This window comes from Tubulanus polymorphus, chromosome 4 (genome assembly GCF_964204645.1).
Source record: "Tubulanus polymorphus chromosome 4, tnTubPoly1.2, whole genome shotgun sequence".
In the NCBI taxonomy this organism is placed as follows: Eukaryota; Metazoa; Nemertea; class Palaeonemertea; order Tubulaniformes; family Tubulanidae; genus Tubulanus; species Tubulanus polymorphus.
In genome coordinates this window covers 9,031,482-9,046,481 of record NC_134028.1, presented here as the reverse complement: position 1 = coordinate 9,046,481, position 15,000 = coordinate 9,031,482, and the positions used below count along the sequence as shown (strand labels likewise).

The 15,000-nt window shown below is 42.0% G+C and overlaps 1 protein-coding gene across 2 annotated transcripts; it reads right to left on the bottom strand.

Moving 5' to 3' along the window:
• Positions 1 to 333: 333 nt before the first annotated feature.
• LOC141903370 (ragulator complex protein LAMTOR3-A-like) lies at positions 334 to 14,682 on the bottom strand. 2 transcript variants are annotated; one of them, XM_074791482.1, is made up of 6 exons: positions 14,631 to 14,682; positions 10,285 to 10,319; positions 8,968 to 9,026; positions 7,991 to 8,124; positions 7,144 to 7,207; positions 334 to 567 (listed from the first exon to the last, which is right to left on the bottom strand). In XM_074791482.1, the coding sequence occupies exons 1-6, from the start codon at positions 14,637 to 14,639 to the stop codon at positions 497 to 499; spliced, it is 372 nt and encodes a 123-aa protein (XP_074647583.1). In that variant the 5' UTR covers positions 14,640 to 14,682; the 3' UTR covers positions 334 to 496. The 2 variants fall into 2 exon arrangements, with proteins under 2 accessions (XP_074647583.1, XP_074647584.1); XM_074791483.1 differs by lacking the exon at positions 14,631 to 14,682 and adding an exon at positions 14,477 to 14,621.
• Positions 14,683 to 15,000: the final 318 nt, after the last annotated feature.

The following is a 15,000-nucleotide window of genomic DNA, read 5'->3' as shown; positions in this document are numbered from 1 at the left end:
GTCTCAGGCCGTCCCATTGAGGACAAATTTAACAGTCATCCTTCCTGAAGTACATGTAGCATATTTCAGATGTATTTCTTTGAAAATATCTAACATCAAGGGACGGCCTGCTTAATCTGAAAAAAATGCTTTTTCCTTTCTTATGGACCCCAGCCTACCAAAGTTCCTAGATCCTCCTCTGTAGCTAGGCTGTAGGCCGACCATTTAACTAAAACATTTTACTAAATGCTGAGGATCCAGTTTTAATTCAAAATGGATCAAGACATTTGCGCATAATTTGTTGCAAGACCAAATAATGACCAAAAAACACATTTCTTAAAAATAGATATACAGTTTTATTTTATACAAATCAAATTCTCATTGCAACAAAATTTTTAATACGTACGGTAGGCACATGTAAGATTATAGTTTTATTATTCACAGTTTATGTAGTATTTATCGCGATATAAATTTCTAAATATTTGATACAAGTCCCGATGAAACATATTTGACTAGATCATGCCATTACAGCGGCTTTAAGTTCCTGTATCGGTTCGGCCAGTTCTTCTTCTAAAGCCAGGATCAGACCTGTCGATAAATAGAATAAACATTACGATGAAAAACATTTTTTCTCGAATCAATATCTGCGGCTAGATCACCGATTTATTAGGTACCGGTAGGCACAACAGCAAAAATTACAATTTTGTTCAAAAATTGGTATTTACGAGGAATACTTACCTGGGAAAATACACTATAGCCATATTGCTTTTGGCTAGGCAGATAACGCCCGAATCGACTTTTGGTAGGGGCGCCGTAACATAGCGCCATCTGGCGAGACGCCATCATCTTTTTGCGCCAATAATCCCTCAATCGCCTGGGGGACGGCTGGGTGGGAATACCCGTGTATTTTCCCAGGTAAGTATTCCTCGTAAATACCAATTTTTGAACAAAATTGTAATATTTACTTCGAATACATTCCCTGGGAAAATACACTGTAGCCAGAATCCCAAAGAATGGAGGAGGGAGGCGACCAAAAGTCGATTTAAATTCTCTACACTTACACTCACCCTAAAACTCTCTGCAGAAAACCGCAACAAACCCCAGGTGAGCCAGTGGAAAACCAAAAATCGGGGAGCTACCGTGCTGCTTCCTTTTCAGTTCCTAACTGTACTGGTAGATATAACATGCCTATTATGACCCCGTTACGTTTGAGTCGAAAAAAGGAAATCAAACAACCCGGTGTCAACTGACTCCTGGATACCTTAGTAAGGCACTGACTGCCATTACCTCGATATTAACCTAAACCAGTAGGTAAAAAACTTAAACTCTAGACGCAGCCTTGCCCAGGCTATATAAATGAAATCATGATTCATGTCTAAACTTAATACCTATATCGAAAGGAACCCTTACCACTAACTGTCTTAAGGTAACCTAGGCCCTGTAAAAGATGCCCACAACTTATATACATCAACTTTCTTATAGCTGAATACAGAAGAAACCCTTTAATCCCCAGGACCTGGCTTAAAAAGGTCTAACTGGGCCCGATGTTTTTTGTACGCTTATTCGTTGTGCAGTAACAATTGGACCCAACGTGGACAGTGAGCCTAACTGTCCAGAAACGTCCTTCAAATAAAATGACGAGAAGGTAGATGGAGACGTCCAAAAGGCTGAATGACAAACCTGTTCCAAGGAAGCCCCCGTGAATAATGACCAGGATGTGGCTAATGCCCTCACCTGATGAGAATGTATCCCGAGCGGAGCCTGGGCCCCCTGAGAATGCAGAGTTTCTTTCATTAAAGATACAATCCATCTAGCGATTGTGTCCCTTGAGATATCTCTCTTATCCCCTTGTCGGAGAGGAATAAAGAGCCTCTCCCTATCTTGTCTGTGGGGAAGTGTCCTCTCTAGGTACTCCTTTAAAGCTCTTACTGGACAGAGCGACGTATCAGGAAGATCGTGAGATACCCTATGCGTCAAAGCCTCGATCTTCCAAGATCTGGCTGCTACGGAAGCCTTTTGATTCTTGGCAATGAAACTAAGACCAGGCCTTAAAATGACAAACCTATTTTGTGGACCAAAGGAAATATGACCCGGACGCATCGATAAAGCATGAACCTCTGAACGCCTCGCGGCCATCACTAAGAACAGTAAGAACACCGTTTTCTTAGATAAGTCTGACAGGGTAGTATTGCGGATAGGCTCGAAGGGAGTGATCATAAGTGCTCTAAGAACCACTGTTAAGTCCCATGGCGGGGTATCTGAAACCTGTTTGGGTCTCTTAACCCCAAAACCTGATATCAATTGAGCTATTTTCACATCCTCCGTCACTACAGGGACGCCCGCTGAACGAAAAGTATGCCCTATTGCTGATCTGTAGCCTTTAATGGTTATAACCTGTCTATTCTTCTCTTCGAACAGGAAATAGAAAAAATCTATTAACTCTGACACAGAGGGGTGGAGAGAATCCACCGCTCTCCTATTACACCAATCGGAGTAACATTCCCATTTGGAATCGTACAATGCTCCAGTAGAGGGACGTTTGGATTCCACAATAAATCTGGCTGCCCCCGAAGAAATTCCTTGGTTTGAAAGCTGTCGCTTGACAATGGCCAGGCGTGTAGATTCAATTGGAATTGATTTGGGTGTAACTTGAATCGTCCCTGGGACAGTAACCCGGGTAATTGGGCAGAGTGCGAGGGAAGTCCACCAGTAGATGAAGGAGTCTGACGAACCATGTCTGAGTCGGCCAACAGGGAGCCACTCAGACCACTTGACAGTCGACTGCCCCCTCTATCTTCTCCAACACTCGATTGAGTAGGGGAGTGGGGGGAAAGGCATAAGCTATCAGGTTGTCCCAACTCAGAGATAGAGCGTCCACCCCCACGCCAAGTCGTCTTGAAATGGGGACACAAACACCGGACACCTCGTGTTGAAGCGAGTGGCAAACAGGTCCACGTTCGGACTTCCCATCAGGGCCCGGACTTGATTGGCTACCCTGACTGCCAATGTCCACTCGGTGGCTACTGGCTTGTCTTGGCGAGACAGAGCGTCGGCCACCACATTCAGGCTGCCGGCCAGGGGGGATACCGAAAGAATCATCCCTTGAGCCTGGACCCAGGTCAGAATCTGAGCTGCTAAGTTGGATAATGTTGGGGACCTGGTCCCCCCCTGGTTGAGCAAATAAGCCTTTACTGTGGAGTTGTCCGTTAACAGCCACACATGATGACCCCCTACCCTCCTTTTGAAGTGTTTGAAGGCCTTTTGAACCGCTAACAGTTCCAGGTGATTTATGTGGAGATGAGCTTCTGCTCGAGACCAGTTCCCGGCTTTCTGAAAACCTTCTACATGTGCTCCCCAGCCCTGATGGCTGGCATCCGTGAATAGATGAATCGGGGCCTTCAATGGTGCTAGGGAGGTGCCTCTTGTCAAGTTCTGCGCGAGAGTCCACCACTCGAGGTCGGGGATTAGGTTCACCGGTGGTACCGGCAATAAGGCATCCCACACTTCCCCTGCCAATCTCCAAGCTTGCTTCCAGAATCTTTGAAGAGAACGGCTGTGTAAATGTCCGAGCGGAACTATGAGTGCAACGGAACTCATCTGGCCCAAAACCTGGGACCAGGACCGAGCCGATCTGGGCGCCCCCGTTAGGAGACCGAGAACCTCAGCTTCTGAACTCTGGCCTGTGCTGGTCTGACTAAGCCCTGCGTCAGGTTGAAGTGCATACCTAGGTACGTGAACCTTTGAGAGGGGGTCAACTGGGACTTCTCTAAATTCACTATGAAACCTAATTGACAGATTAAGGCCAGTGTCTTGTCTAAGGCTTCCTTGCACTCTGCTTTCGAATTTGCCACAACCAGCCAATCGTCCAGGTAACAGAAAATGCGAACTCCCTTCGACTGAAGGTGTTTCTGAACCCTTTTGACAAGTTTGGTGTAGACCCAAGGGGCTGGACTCAGGCCGAAGGGCAGAGACCGAAATTGGTATGTTCTTCCCCTCCAATGAACTCTTAAATACTTTCTTGAGTTCTTGTGTATTGGTACTTGTAGGTATGCATCCTTCAGATCTATGGATGCTGCCCATTGGCCTGGCTCCAGCCCCTGAATCACCTCCTTGGGTGTTGTTAGCTTGAATTTTGGGGCTATGATATAACGATTTAGAGCTGACAGATCTATTACCATCCTTAAGCCCCCAGATGACTTTGGGACGGTGAAAATTCTTGAATACCATCCCGGGGATCCTAGAGGGATTTCTTCCAGCGATCTTTTTAAAATCATCTCGTTGATCGCTGGCATAACGTGGGACTCCTGCCCCCACTTTGGCCTCATTTCCACCGGCTGATGAGATAGATGCGGTTTGTGAACGAATTTCAGTCGGTATCCTTTGGAAACGATCTTTGTAGCCCAAGTGTCGCCAAATTTTTCTAGCCAGTGGGAAGAGGCGTCTTGAAGGCAAGAGCCCACTGGCCTGACATCTTCAACGGGTACCTGTGTTGGCGCGGCCACGAAAGGGTCGATTGAAGCCCCTACGTAATCTAGCCCTACCCCTTTGGGGATTGTCACTGTAAGAACTTTGAGAATAACTGTTATAGTTAAAATTGTTATTGTTGTCGCTTTGAGCTCCCTTGGAGTTTGTCCAACCCGCTTTTTTGTAGCTTAATTTGCTGTTGACTTGAGATTGATTGTATGCGGGCTGATTTGCCGGTGAGTTTCTGTAAGTAGAGTTGCCGGCGTAATAACTAGGCTTTTTTGGTGTCTTCCATGACTGCCTACCGGCCTTAGCCTGAGATTCTCTGATCTTGGTGGCCTCCGCATCGGCGGATGCACAGCATCCATAGAAAACCCGTGAGGAATTGCCCAGCGGTGCGCTGTATAGAGCTACTTTCACCGCTTCTGGAAGTTTGGAGTCGGCCAACAAGCTATATCTATTGATCAAGGCTAGGTTAGCCTCGATCCTTATACCCAAAGGTACTTGGTGACACAACGCCTTGGCCATAGACTGAAGAATTCTCTCTATGGTCGCCACGTGTTCGGACATTGTCTCTGGATCCGGATTATCCTGGACCAGTTGAGACTTAACCTTTTCTAACTCGCCGTGCATGGCAACCAGTGAAATGTCTTGGAAAGACGCGATTTGACAAATGCTTCGAGCTAATTGGTTCAACTCTCCCATTGCTTGTTTTGGTAAAGTGTAGGTGGGCGGTGGTTTTTTGGGTAGTCCTATCGTGGTTGACCCATCGGAGTCTAACTCAAAGTGTGGTTTGAATCCGGGATCATCAGCACCTGGTGTGGCGTAATAATAAGTCTTGTACCCCGATATGGGCGGGTAAAATGGAGAGAAAAATTTTGAATCCTTCATGCCTGCCTCTAATGGAGGATAAGACCAATTATTGTCTGTACGCTTACCACCCCACAGTGTCGTGTCCAAAGTCTCACGCCATTCTTCTCTATATGCAGAATGTGGTGCTAAAACTAACTCTTCCGTGTCATCGGATGGACTGAAGATTTTGGCGGCCGACCCTCTAGGCTGGGTTGGTTTAGGTTTGGCCTTGGTACCTCCGTATCGGGAGAAAACTTCTTTTACTAAGTCCTTGAATGGAATGTCTCCCGTCTCTTCCATTGTGGATGGTGACGGAGAGCACGATCTGTGCATGTCTCCGTCCCTGGATAGACCAGGATCTTCTGGATCACAAGATTTTTCCTCGTCAGAAAAATCGTTGACATCATCCAACACTAACCCATCTGTTGGGTTGCAGGACGGCCCTGTTGGCACTGATGGAGACTTGGGGCCCGGGGGTTCCTTACCTTTTAGCTGTTCCTTAAGGGAAGCGATCTCCTGCGAGAATATCGCTAGCATATTCTTGATGTCACTAGAGTCAGACGGCTTATCAGCCGGTGATCTAGAACGTGAGCGACGACGTTGTTGCTTATGAGCACGCTTGCGCCTACGCCTGGTAGGTGACAGAGAATAGGTTCGACTTACTCTAGAACGGGACCTAGAACGAGACCTTGACCCAGAGCTGGGGTCGGACGGTGAACGACGTCGTTTTTTATTAGAGCGCTGGTGCCTACGTCTAGTAGGAGACGAAGAGTTTGACCGACTACATCTCGATCGGGACCTGGACCTAGACACGGATCGTCCCGGATCATTGCCCTGTTTCCGAGTATCCGGGCATTCAGGTGTATCAACCTTGCCCGATGAGGACGCTGGGGTCTTAGTAGGTGTATCAACCTTGCCCCTACGTTTAAATCTCGATCCCCTAGGGGAACTGGAGACGTCGTGATCCGACATGTTTAACCCTAAAATAAGCTGAAATGAAGGGTTAATTATTGATACGATTTTTAGTACAGATTATTAATTTTCGTGAATGAAAATAACGATGAGACGGAAATCAATTACGTTGAATGATAATTATTAAATATATAAGGCGGGAGGAGCCGCTAAGAAAACAGCACGGCGCTCCAGCGAAACCGGAAGTAGAAAACCGGTGGCAAAATGTTGAAATTGCGCATAGATTAAAAACGATCTCACCCGAGGTTCGACTTCTATTCCGAGATCAATCACTCTTATGTCTGTTTCTTATATCAATTAGAACGGATGTCCGATCCAACACGAACAATTTTAACCGATTTACGAGCACTGCCGAAACACGTTCTCTAGAGAACAAGCGCCAAGCAAAAAGATGATGGCGTCTCGCCAGATGGCGCTATGTTACGGCGCCCCTACCAAAAGTCGATTCGGGAGTTATCTGCCTAGTCAAAAGCAATATGGCTATAGTGTATTTTCCCAGGGAATGTATTCGAAGTAAATACTGACATTAGTCCATCAAACTTAAGCACAACGTGCATAATACTAATACACGCCTGTAGCCAGCCATGTCATAGAGAGATCAGTCTAAGACAATCTTAATAGCCAATATAACTACTTAGGACCAGTCTTTTTGGACGTAAGCCTGGACTATGGAACTGGCCACTAATGACAGGTTTTGCCAAGACATGATATACGCACCTTAATTTGATGGGCATTGAATCATACGCCAAAACAGATTAATACAGATCGTAATCGAAAACCCCAAATCTAGTCGAAACAGTTTATATCAAAGGGGTATGCTTCCATTTTTGGGCAAAATGATTGCAAGATTCAGGATTAAAAAAAAAAAACTCATACCTGTATTTGCTTCGCTGTTGGCAATCAGTGTTACGATCAATGGTAATTTATTCAAATGTATTACCTAAAAGTATAAGTTATATGATGGGCTTATTCAGACCATAAGAAAATATAAGTTTGAACTGTGGCTGACTCGGGCCATAAAAAAATGACAAGACTCAAACATCCACTAAGTTCTGTTACATATCGGCAACACTGCTGTACAATCCATTTCAAGGCCACGTTAAAACTAACTTTTTATAGTTATTTCAACCAGTTCACTGCACGTAACCCGCCATGCGGTATACCCATGTAATTGTTAATTAGTTAAAATCTCCCTTGTGACAAAACGCGATGTAACTAATAAGACAGCACACACTACAGGGTAGATGCAAGGAGGAATTTTACAAAATCTCAAATTTTCTCAAGGGACCATTCATTTATCACATACGAATGAAATTCAATTCTTTAACCCCCTCCCCCTGTATCACATACGAATGAAATTCAATTCTTTAACCCCCTCCCCCTGTACGTAAGCATACGTTCATTTAGAGTCACCCCCTGCATATGTACGTACGAAAAAACGTATATTAATACCTTTTTTGTTAACTTGTTCATTTTAAGTACGTATTCGCAGCTTCAAGTGGACACGTATTGCGTAGATTAGCCATACATGTATTAGCATATGTACAACATGTCAATTAACTCCTCAATGCATACTTGTGTACTTAGCAGACATACCCCACTTCCCCTGTACCTAATAAATGAATGGTCCCTTATCAATCAACGGAGGGCAACTGCTGGCAGTGAAAGAGTTTAAACGTGGCGTTAGAACACCTTTACCGAAAGTGTATCTATTACCAGGTACCTGATAATTTGAATATATGCAGACCATCGACTTATTTTTTTGTAGTCCAAGTTTGCTCGCTTGTTCCGTGGCTATGCCAAACGTTGATAAAAAATTCGGTCTTGTCGACAGTTCTGGCACAGCTTCATCGCAAACTGAAATGAAAATCTAATAAGATAAGTTGCTTCAGATGCAAATGAATCTGATCCCGCTCGGTCAGGTGCTACGTAAAGTCACAGTCGGCCATCATGGAGGATGATATCATGACCTAGTTTGGCCATATGATAGACCATTCCATTTTACATTCTCATAATTAAAATGTTAGCTATACATGGCATATCATATTAGTTGATTAGATACATGGTTCCCACAGTTAAATGAATTCAAAATTCGCAAGTTTTTCCCAAGTATTTCATGGGTGATTTTTCAATTTTCCCAAATGGAAATGAACACATATCATCATGCTACAGTCAACAATTTAGTGGTGACTGGTTGATAAAGGTGATTTTCAAGGGAAATCGCAGAAAAGATAGTTGCCCTGGGCAAATGCAATACGTGAAATGTAATGAATTTCCCAAAAATTTCCCTGATTTGAGGAAAATTTTTCAAATTCCCGAATATTTCCTAACCGGGAATTACCATTTCAAAATTCATCATTTCAAAAAGTTTTTCCCAATTTCGCTGTTCTGTGGGAACCATGTAGATAGCCTAAATGTGCATTTTTAGAATCAAAGATGGTCACCAATTGGCCATCTTGAATCAGATTATCACCAATATTGAATTTTATGGTCGTACACAGTCAATATTCAAATTTGAAGACGATCGGACAAAAACTGTGGTCTGTAGACTGTTCACAAGAAACGACTCACGGACACACACCACAACTGACCCAGAGATGCATAAGCCCAAATGGCCTTCGGACATGCGGCTAGTAAACTACTAAAGATGTTTCTATCAACGGTAGTTAGGTCCCTGAAAAGATAGAAGAAATAATCTACCTTTTAATATAGGAACTCCATCCCGATCTGTAACGATAATTGCGTGAAGGCCATCAACGCTGAAACATAAAACGGACAATATTAATTCATATGCACCAAACAAACAAAAACCCAGAGGCCATACACAAACTACGCAGCAAAAGAGATTTCGTCTGATTTTTTGATTTGATGTCCACAAACCCACCACACCTGCTGGGTTTGATTTTGAAATCAAAGTTATTGAATCAGATATAGTTTTGTGATTAGTGGTCGAGTTTTACAGAATTTCTGTCTAAAATCGAAGTATATAATTGGGAAATTTGGTTCTGGTTGAAAACAATCTTCCAACCAGTTTGAACTGGCAAGCGACTGATGGAGGTTTATCTATAGAGGGAGGGGTATAATAGGGGTATAGAGGTAGAAATGATCAAGGGGGAGTGTTGTCACGACGTAGTACATGTACGTGTTGTCACATTATAGTGCGTACACACAAAAGGGAGGGTTAAAAATTATAATTTCTGGCATTCATACTTTAATAATGCACAGCCCCTTAGTCATTTCAGTAAGCGTGGGTGTCACTAGTATAAGGGGATAAGGGTTTCGAATCGCCTTTCAAAAAACAAACAGCTCATTTTCATGTCCAGCGATTTATCATGTCCACAATTATGAAGACAAAATTGTTAACTGTGATTTTGTGGCCAGAAACTGTTCCAGATGCTCTTTGCTAATAAAATGAGGAGGTCGGCCCAGAGGTGTCAGATGCTCATACAGTCACAATTATTGATGAATATTTTCGACCATAGTGTTTGCACTACCAGGTACCGGATATTTCCGGGGTTTCGGACGCGTTTCATGACATTTTATATATGTTATACCAAATAGCCTTTAACCAGACTAGACATAATATTGAAAATATACGATGTTTTGAACAATTTGAAGTAGAGGTCTAGGGCCACCACATAGGGATTACTCGTACCAGTGTACACTAGAATCTGATAATTTCAAAATACAACAATCCCTGGTGAACATAATCAGAAACTTGAAACTCGAAATAATGTTGAATATGTTGCAAGCTACAACTTAACAATTGAATGCAATTACAAAATATGCATAGGGATCATTCATTTATTACGTACGCATGAAATTTGACTTTTTCAGCCATTTTTTCAAATACCGTACATTAAGCATTGCGGTACGCAATTGCACTGACCCCTCCCCCCTCCCGTAATGCGTACGTAATAAATGAATGATCCCAATGGGAATACTGTTACTTCAAAATTCAACGCCCTTGGTGAATGTATATTGGAATGGAAGTACGGCCTGGTATTTCAAACTTACGATTTCCTGTGCTTGTGAAATAATTTTTTCATCTCCTGAAGAAAACAACAATAAAGTATTAACACCTCTTGGCACGACGCATATCATGCCTGTCATGTCCGGATCGCCGCACAGCACACATGACGATGGCTTGCTTTCGTCGTTTCGCTGATAGAAATCAACAATTCTATACTGTTATTCACTGTTTATGAGGTATCAAATACTTGACGTATCGGCCCCACTCCGCTCGGTGGCGCCACCGTGCGGGATTTATGCGAAGCAGCAGAACACAAAACACGGCCACTCTCTCAATTTTCAATGATAGAAATCGTGTGTGCATTTCAATTATTTCGGCTGTTAGGGTTTTAAGGCACAATATAAGTTGATGATGTGATATGGGGATGTTAATTAATGATAATTCCGCAGTGAAGCTAGTCACGAACGGTGCCGATTGAGTGTACAGCTGCCAACAAACACTTGAAATGTGCGTAGTTGCGTAACTATTTGCAGTGAATTGCAGACGAAACATGAAGCCTTAACAGCCGTTTGAAAAAAAATTATACCAATCGCAATTGTAAAATAAAAATGAGATAGAACCTAAGTTAAAATTCTGGCCATTTCTAAAATGTTATTAATTATTATTACTAATTTTTAGTCAGTGCGGAACGTTTACTTTTCCAACAATAATGAGGGGTGGTAGGTAGTCATGCAATTCAAGACATCATTTATTACAAGTTACTTCCGTGTTGTTGAAAATCTTGCGAGTCCTGGACTAAACCCCAATGAACAATGTGATCTGTGTGCTGGCCACAAATGCACACAGATCACACTACACTACCCATTACACACTCCAGTACCCACAGCTTCCATATATCCATCCAAATATTTAGTGGCTTTCTTCCTGGGTTTTATAAGCTAAAAGAATAATTTCATCGCAAAAATTGCACGGTTATACACTCATCACATTTAGCATATGTACTGGGCTGCTATTTCCAAATCCTGAGATTTTCTAAGCCTACAGGAGCACTGCGGGATTGGTCATTGGACTCATAACCATGAATTGAGACCACAGGGGCTTAGATTTCATTTCCGGGATGTTGACTCACGAGAATGGCACTTAATTTAAACTGCAAATGAATTCAAATTATCACAGAAATACCTCGTGTTGATATTGTTTATTTATCCGCTATAAAGTTCTGATTGACAATCGGCTATAAAGGATCAGTAGCAGGCTATCGCGATACTTTACTATATCAAAATAACAAGAATGAGCTGGCTTCTTAAACTTTACATGCGTTGAGACGGCAACACTAGGTCACACTGGCACCTGACTACAAGATTCCCCTTCTATATTCAAATAAAGCGGGATTTCGTTATGACGTCACTCAGCGGTTGAACGACGTTCGGTGACCTAGTGTTGCCGTCTCAACGCCTGTAAAGTTTTTCCTATATGCTTACGCTTCGTCAACTACATTTTCTTTTATATTACTGAAGACGTTTCATAAATCAATAGTGTCTCACAGTCGGATGGAATAATAGGATATAACTGTCATATCACTAGTTAGTGTCATATAAAATAAAAGTTTTGATTTTAGATTGAAAAACAAAGTTTGTTCAGTATTTTGTGAAGTCGCCCACTATCAGCCCATTGCTGAATTTGAGCTGAAAAAGAGCTGAATTATGAGCGGAAAATGGACTGAAAATGAGCTGGAAATAAGCAGAAAATTGTCTAGCTGAAAATGAGCTGAAATAAGGAAGAATTTATAAGTGCCTGAAAATTCAGCTAGATTTCAGCTCTAATTACACCTGGCAACAAAAGGCTGAAAATCAGCAGAATTTATTGAAACATTTTCTGGCTGAAATTGAGCTGAAAAAGAGCTTAATTTGGTACCCCACAGTGTTCTATTTCAGCTGATTTTCAGCCCAATTTCAGCCTGAAATTCCTATTACTTTAGAGTTGCATTATCATTAACGAAAAAAACTTCATTGTTTAAAGTTATGTTTGATTAATCCTACTTCAAAGTTCATGGAAGAAAGGAGTCCAAGATTAATTAGGTATAGTGATACTCCAATATACTTTGTTGATTGCTGCAGGGGAGATACAGGCTGGGAGGTTGGGGGATTGATTCAGCTCATATGACAAGGGCACCTCATAACTCGTGGAGGGAGCTATAAAATACAGTCCCAATTGACAAGTTATTCGGCCATTTGCTCGGCCAAGCATTGTATCAGAAAGTTGGTTATTCGGCCGAGTGGTTGATTAATTCGACAATCCACTCAGCCGAGCTAGTAAAAGTTAAGAAGAAGAGCTCTCATCATCAGTTTTACGAGGGCTTATGTTACGATTATGTTGATCCTGAAGTTATGCAGTCTGCTGTTACTAATACAAGATTACAAATGTTGATTTTGAGAAGAAAGTTCTTCCTGTTAAGGTAAGAACCTTTTAAAGAAATTGCATTCTACATAGGCCTTTATATTCAACTGTCCTGGAATATCATATTCATCAAATGTTACATTTATAGGAACTAGCTGTGAATGCGATATTTATTGCTGCACTTTTGTAGTGTAGATATTTTTCAGAGAAAATTTATTCTAATTCATGTTGATCCAATATTGATTTTCAGGTCAAAGTTGGCTCTGCAACCAAAGTGGCAATAAAAGATGCTAAACTGAGTTTCTACAATGATTGTCAAACTCTTCTATTGAGACTTTCTATGAAGACGAGTTAGTCAAATTCGCATCGAAAAAGAGACGCCTCGAAACGGACATTATTTCATTGAATTCAACTTCAGGGACACTCGCAGACCAAGCTGAGGAGAAAAGAGCGCTTTCCCTTCTTACACAATCGAATAGATTATGAAGACGTGCAAAAGATAAAAGCCAGTGAACTGTCTGTTGTGGAAGAAGAAATGGAAACTCTAAACGCAATTTCACAGATTTGAGCATAGACATTCTAATCGTGAGGATTATCATTGTTACTTTTGTGAATATGAACACAGTGCAGAATAAATATGGGTTTTTGTTAATACATATGGTTATATGCTTTTGATTTTTGTTTTTAGTTTGAGTAGAAACACCGTGTTGATAATTTATTATAATTGGACCCTAAAATTTAGGTTATGATCTAAAAAACCCTAAAAAAGCCCTAAAATTCTGGAAAGACCAATCTGTACGTAGGAACCATGAGACTATCATATACCTGGTGGAGGGCTCCCAATTCCTTTGCAAGAGGTTTCGGAGTCCTGCGGTAATTTTGAAAATTAAGGTACACTTTTATACAGTTTTAGTGCATATTACAGCTTTAAGAAGTACTGTGGACTTTTGTCATAGATCAATGTCAGGTGGAATTTTTCACTTGTGATTTTCAAAAGGGCACTTGATCAGAAAAGGGGGAAAAATGGAGACCCCCGAATCCCTTCTGGATCTGTACCTGTGCTGTTGCTATTGTTTAAAAAATCAGAAAACTAAGGCAGGAAGAGCACGCAAAAATTACATCATAATAGGGATGCCGTGCCGTGCGAAATCGAGCCAATAAATGGCTTATGATGACAAGCAACACGACGCCTACCGACACAACTGGGTTTATCGCCTACAAGAAGCCACTAGTTGCTGCTCTATCGGTTCAACATAAGACAGTAAGTTGGGCTGCGATCGCGGTTGCTCGGTAGGCGTCGTTGCTTGTCGACATAAGCCAGCTTTTAAGAAAGCGGCATTCCAGAATAGTTCAGCCTCGATTTGAAAACGCTAATTAGTCCAAATCGAGGCTGAAAGAATTGTTGTTAATTTTCCGCTCAAAAACAGCTAAGAGAACTCAGCAGAAAATGAGCGGAAAATAAGCGGAAAGGGGGACACGTTCCGCTCAAATTCAGCTCATTTTCAGTATGCTACAGATGTTAAATTCCGCTCATTTTCAGTAAATTTCCGCTCAAATTCAGCTATTTTTCAGCATTGAATTTTCCGCTCATTTTCCGCACTCTCAAAGGACTGATAGTGGCCGCGTGTGGAGCCAGCAGCCATTATCTTTTTAAACGTATCAGTACCAAGACAAATTTTTCTTGGATTTAATGCAGAATAACGAGTGAAAACACAAATACGCTATCAAAAGCCCCAGCAACTGTATCCCAAGCCCATCGGCGAGTGCCTGTGGAACAATCTACTTTAAACATTCAAACCCGGAAGTAAAATCTGATTAAATAAAACCAGGGGTATTTACCTCTAGAATTTTAATTTTGTGAAATTCAGGGCAACTAAGGGCCCGTAGGAAGTTTGATACATAACACGATTAGATTATAGGAGCTCGTAGAGTTGAAGTTTAGAGCGAATAGTAGCTTAGATCCAATGTAAAGTTGAAAAACGAAATAGTTTACCTCCGCCATGATGACACTACGTGGTGGTTACTTCTCATTCAATAGAGGTCGATGACTCGTAATAAGTAACGAATAAAACCGACTTGAATCATATCGCTAATACGGGCGCCGGGGAGTCGATAAACAATGACGGCGAGTTTTCAGGTTCTATGCATAAAGTCGCATCTCGAGAGCGATATTTCCAAAATAACGCGAGTTTGACAAATTCAAATTCTTTATTCCCAGACCCAGAGGATTGTTTTTTTTCGTCCGGTCCATCCCTGCACAGCATTCGGAAGCAGCAAAATTGGGGTGTTTTTTTTAAAATTTCGGACAGTTTGGCAGAAAATCCTATTCATTGTTTTATATTCTGATGACTCTTGTTTTATTT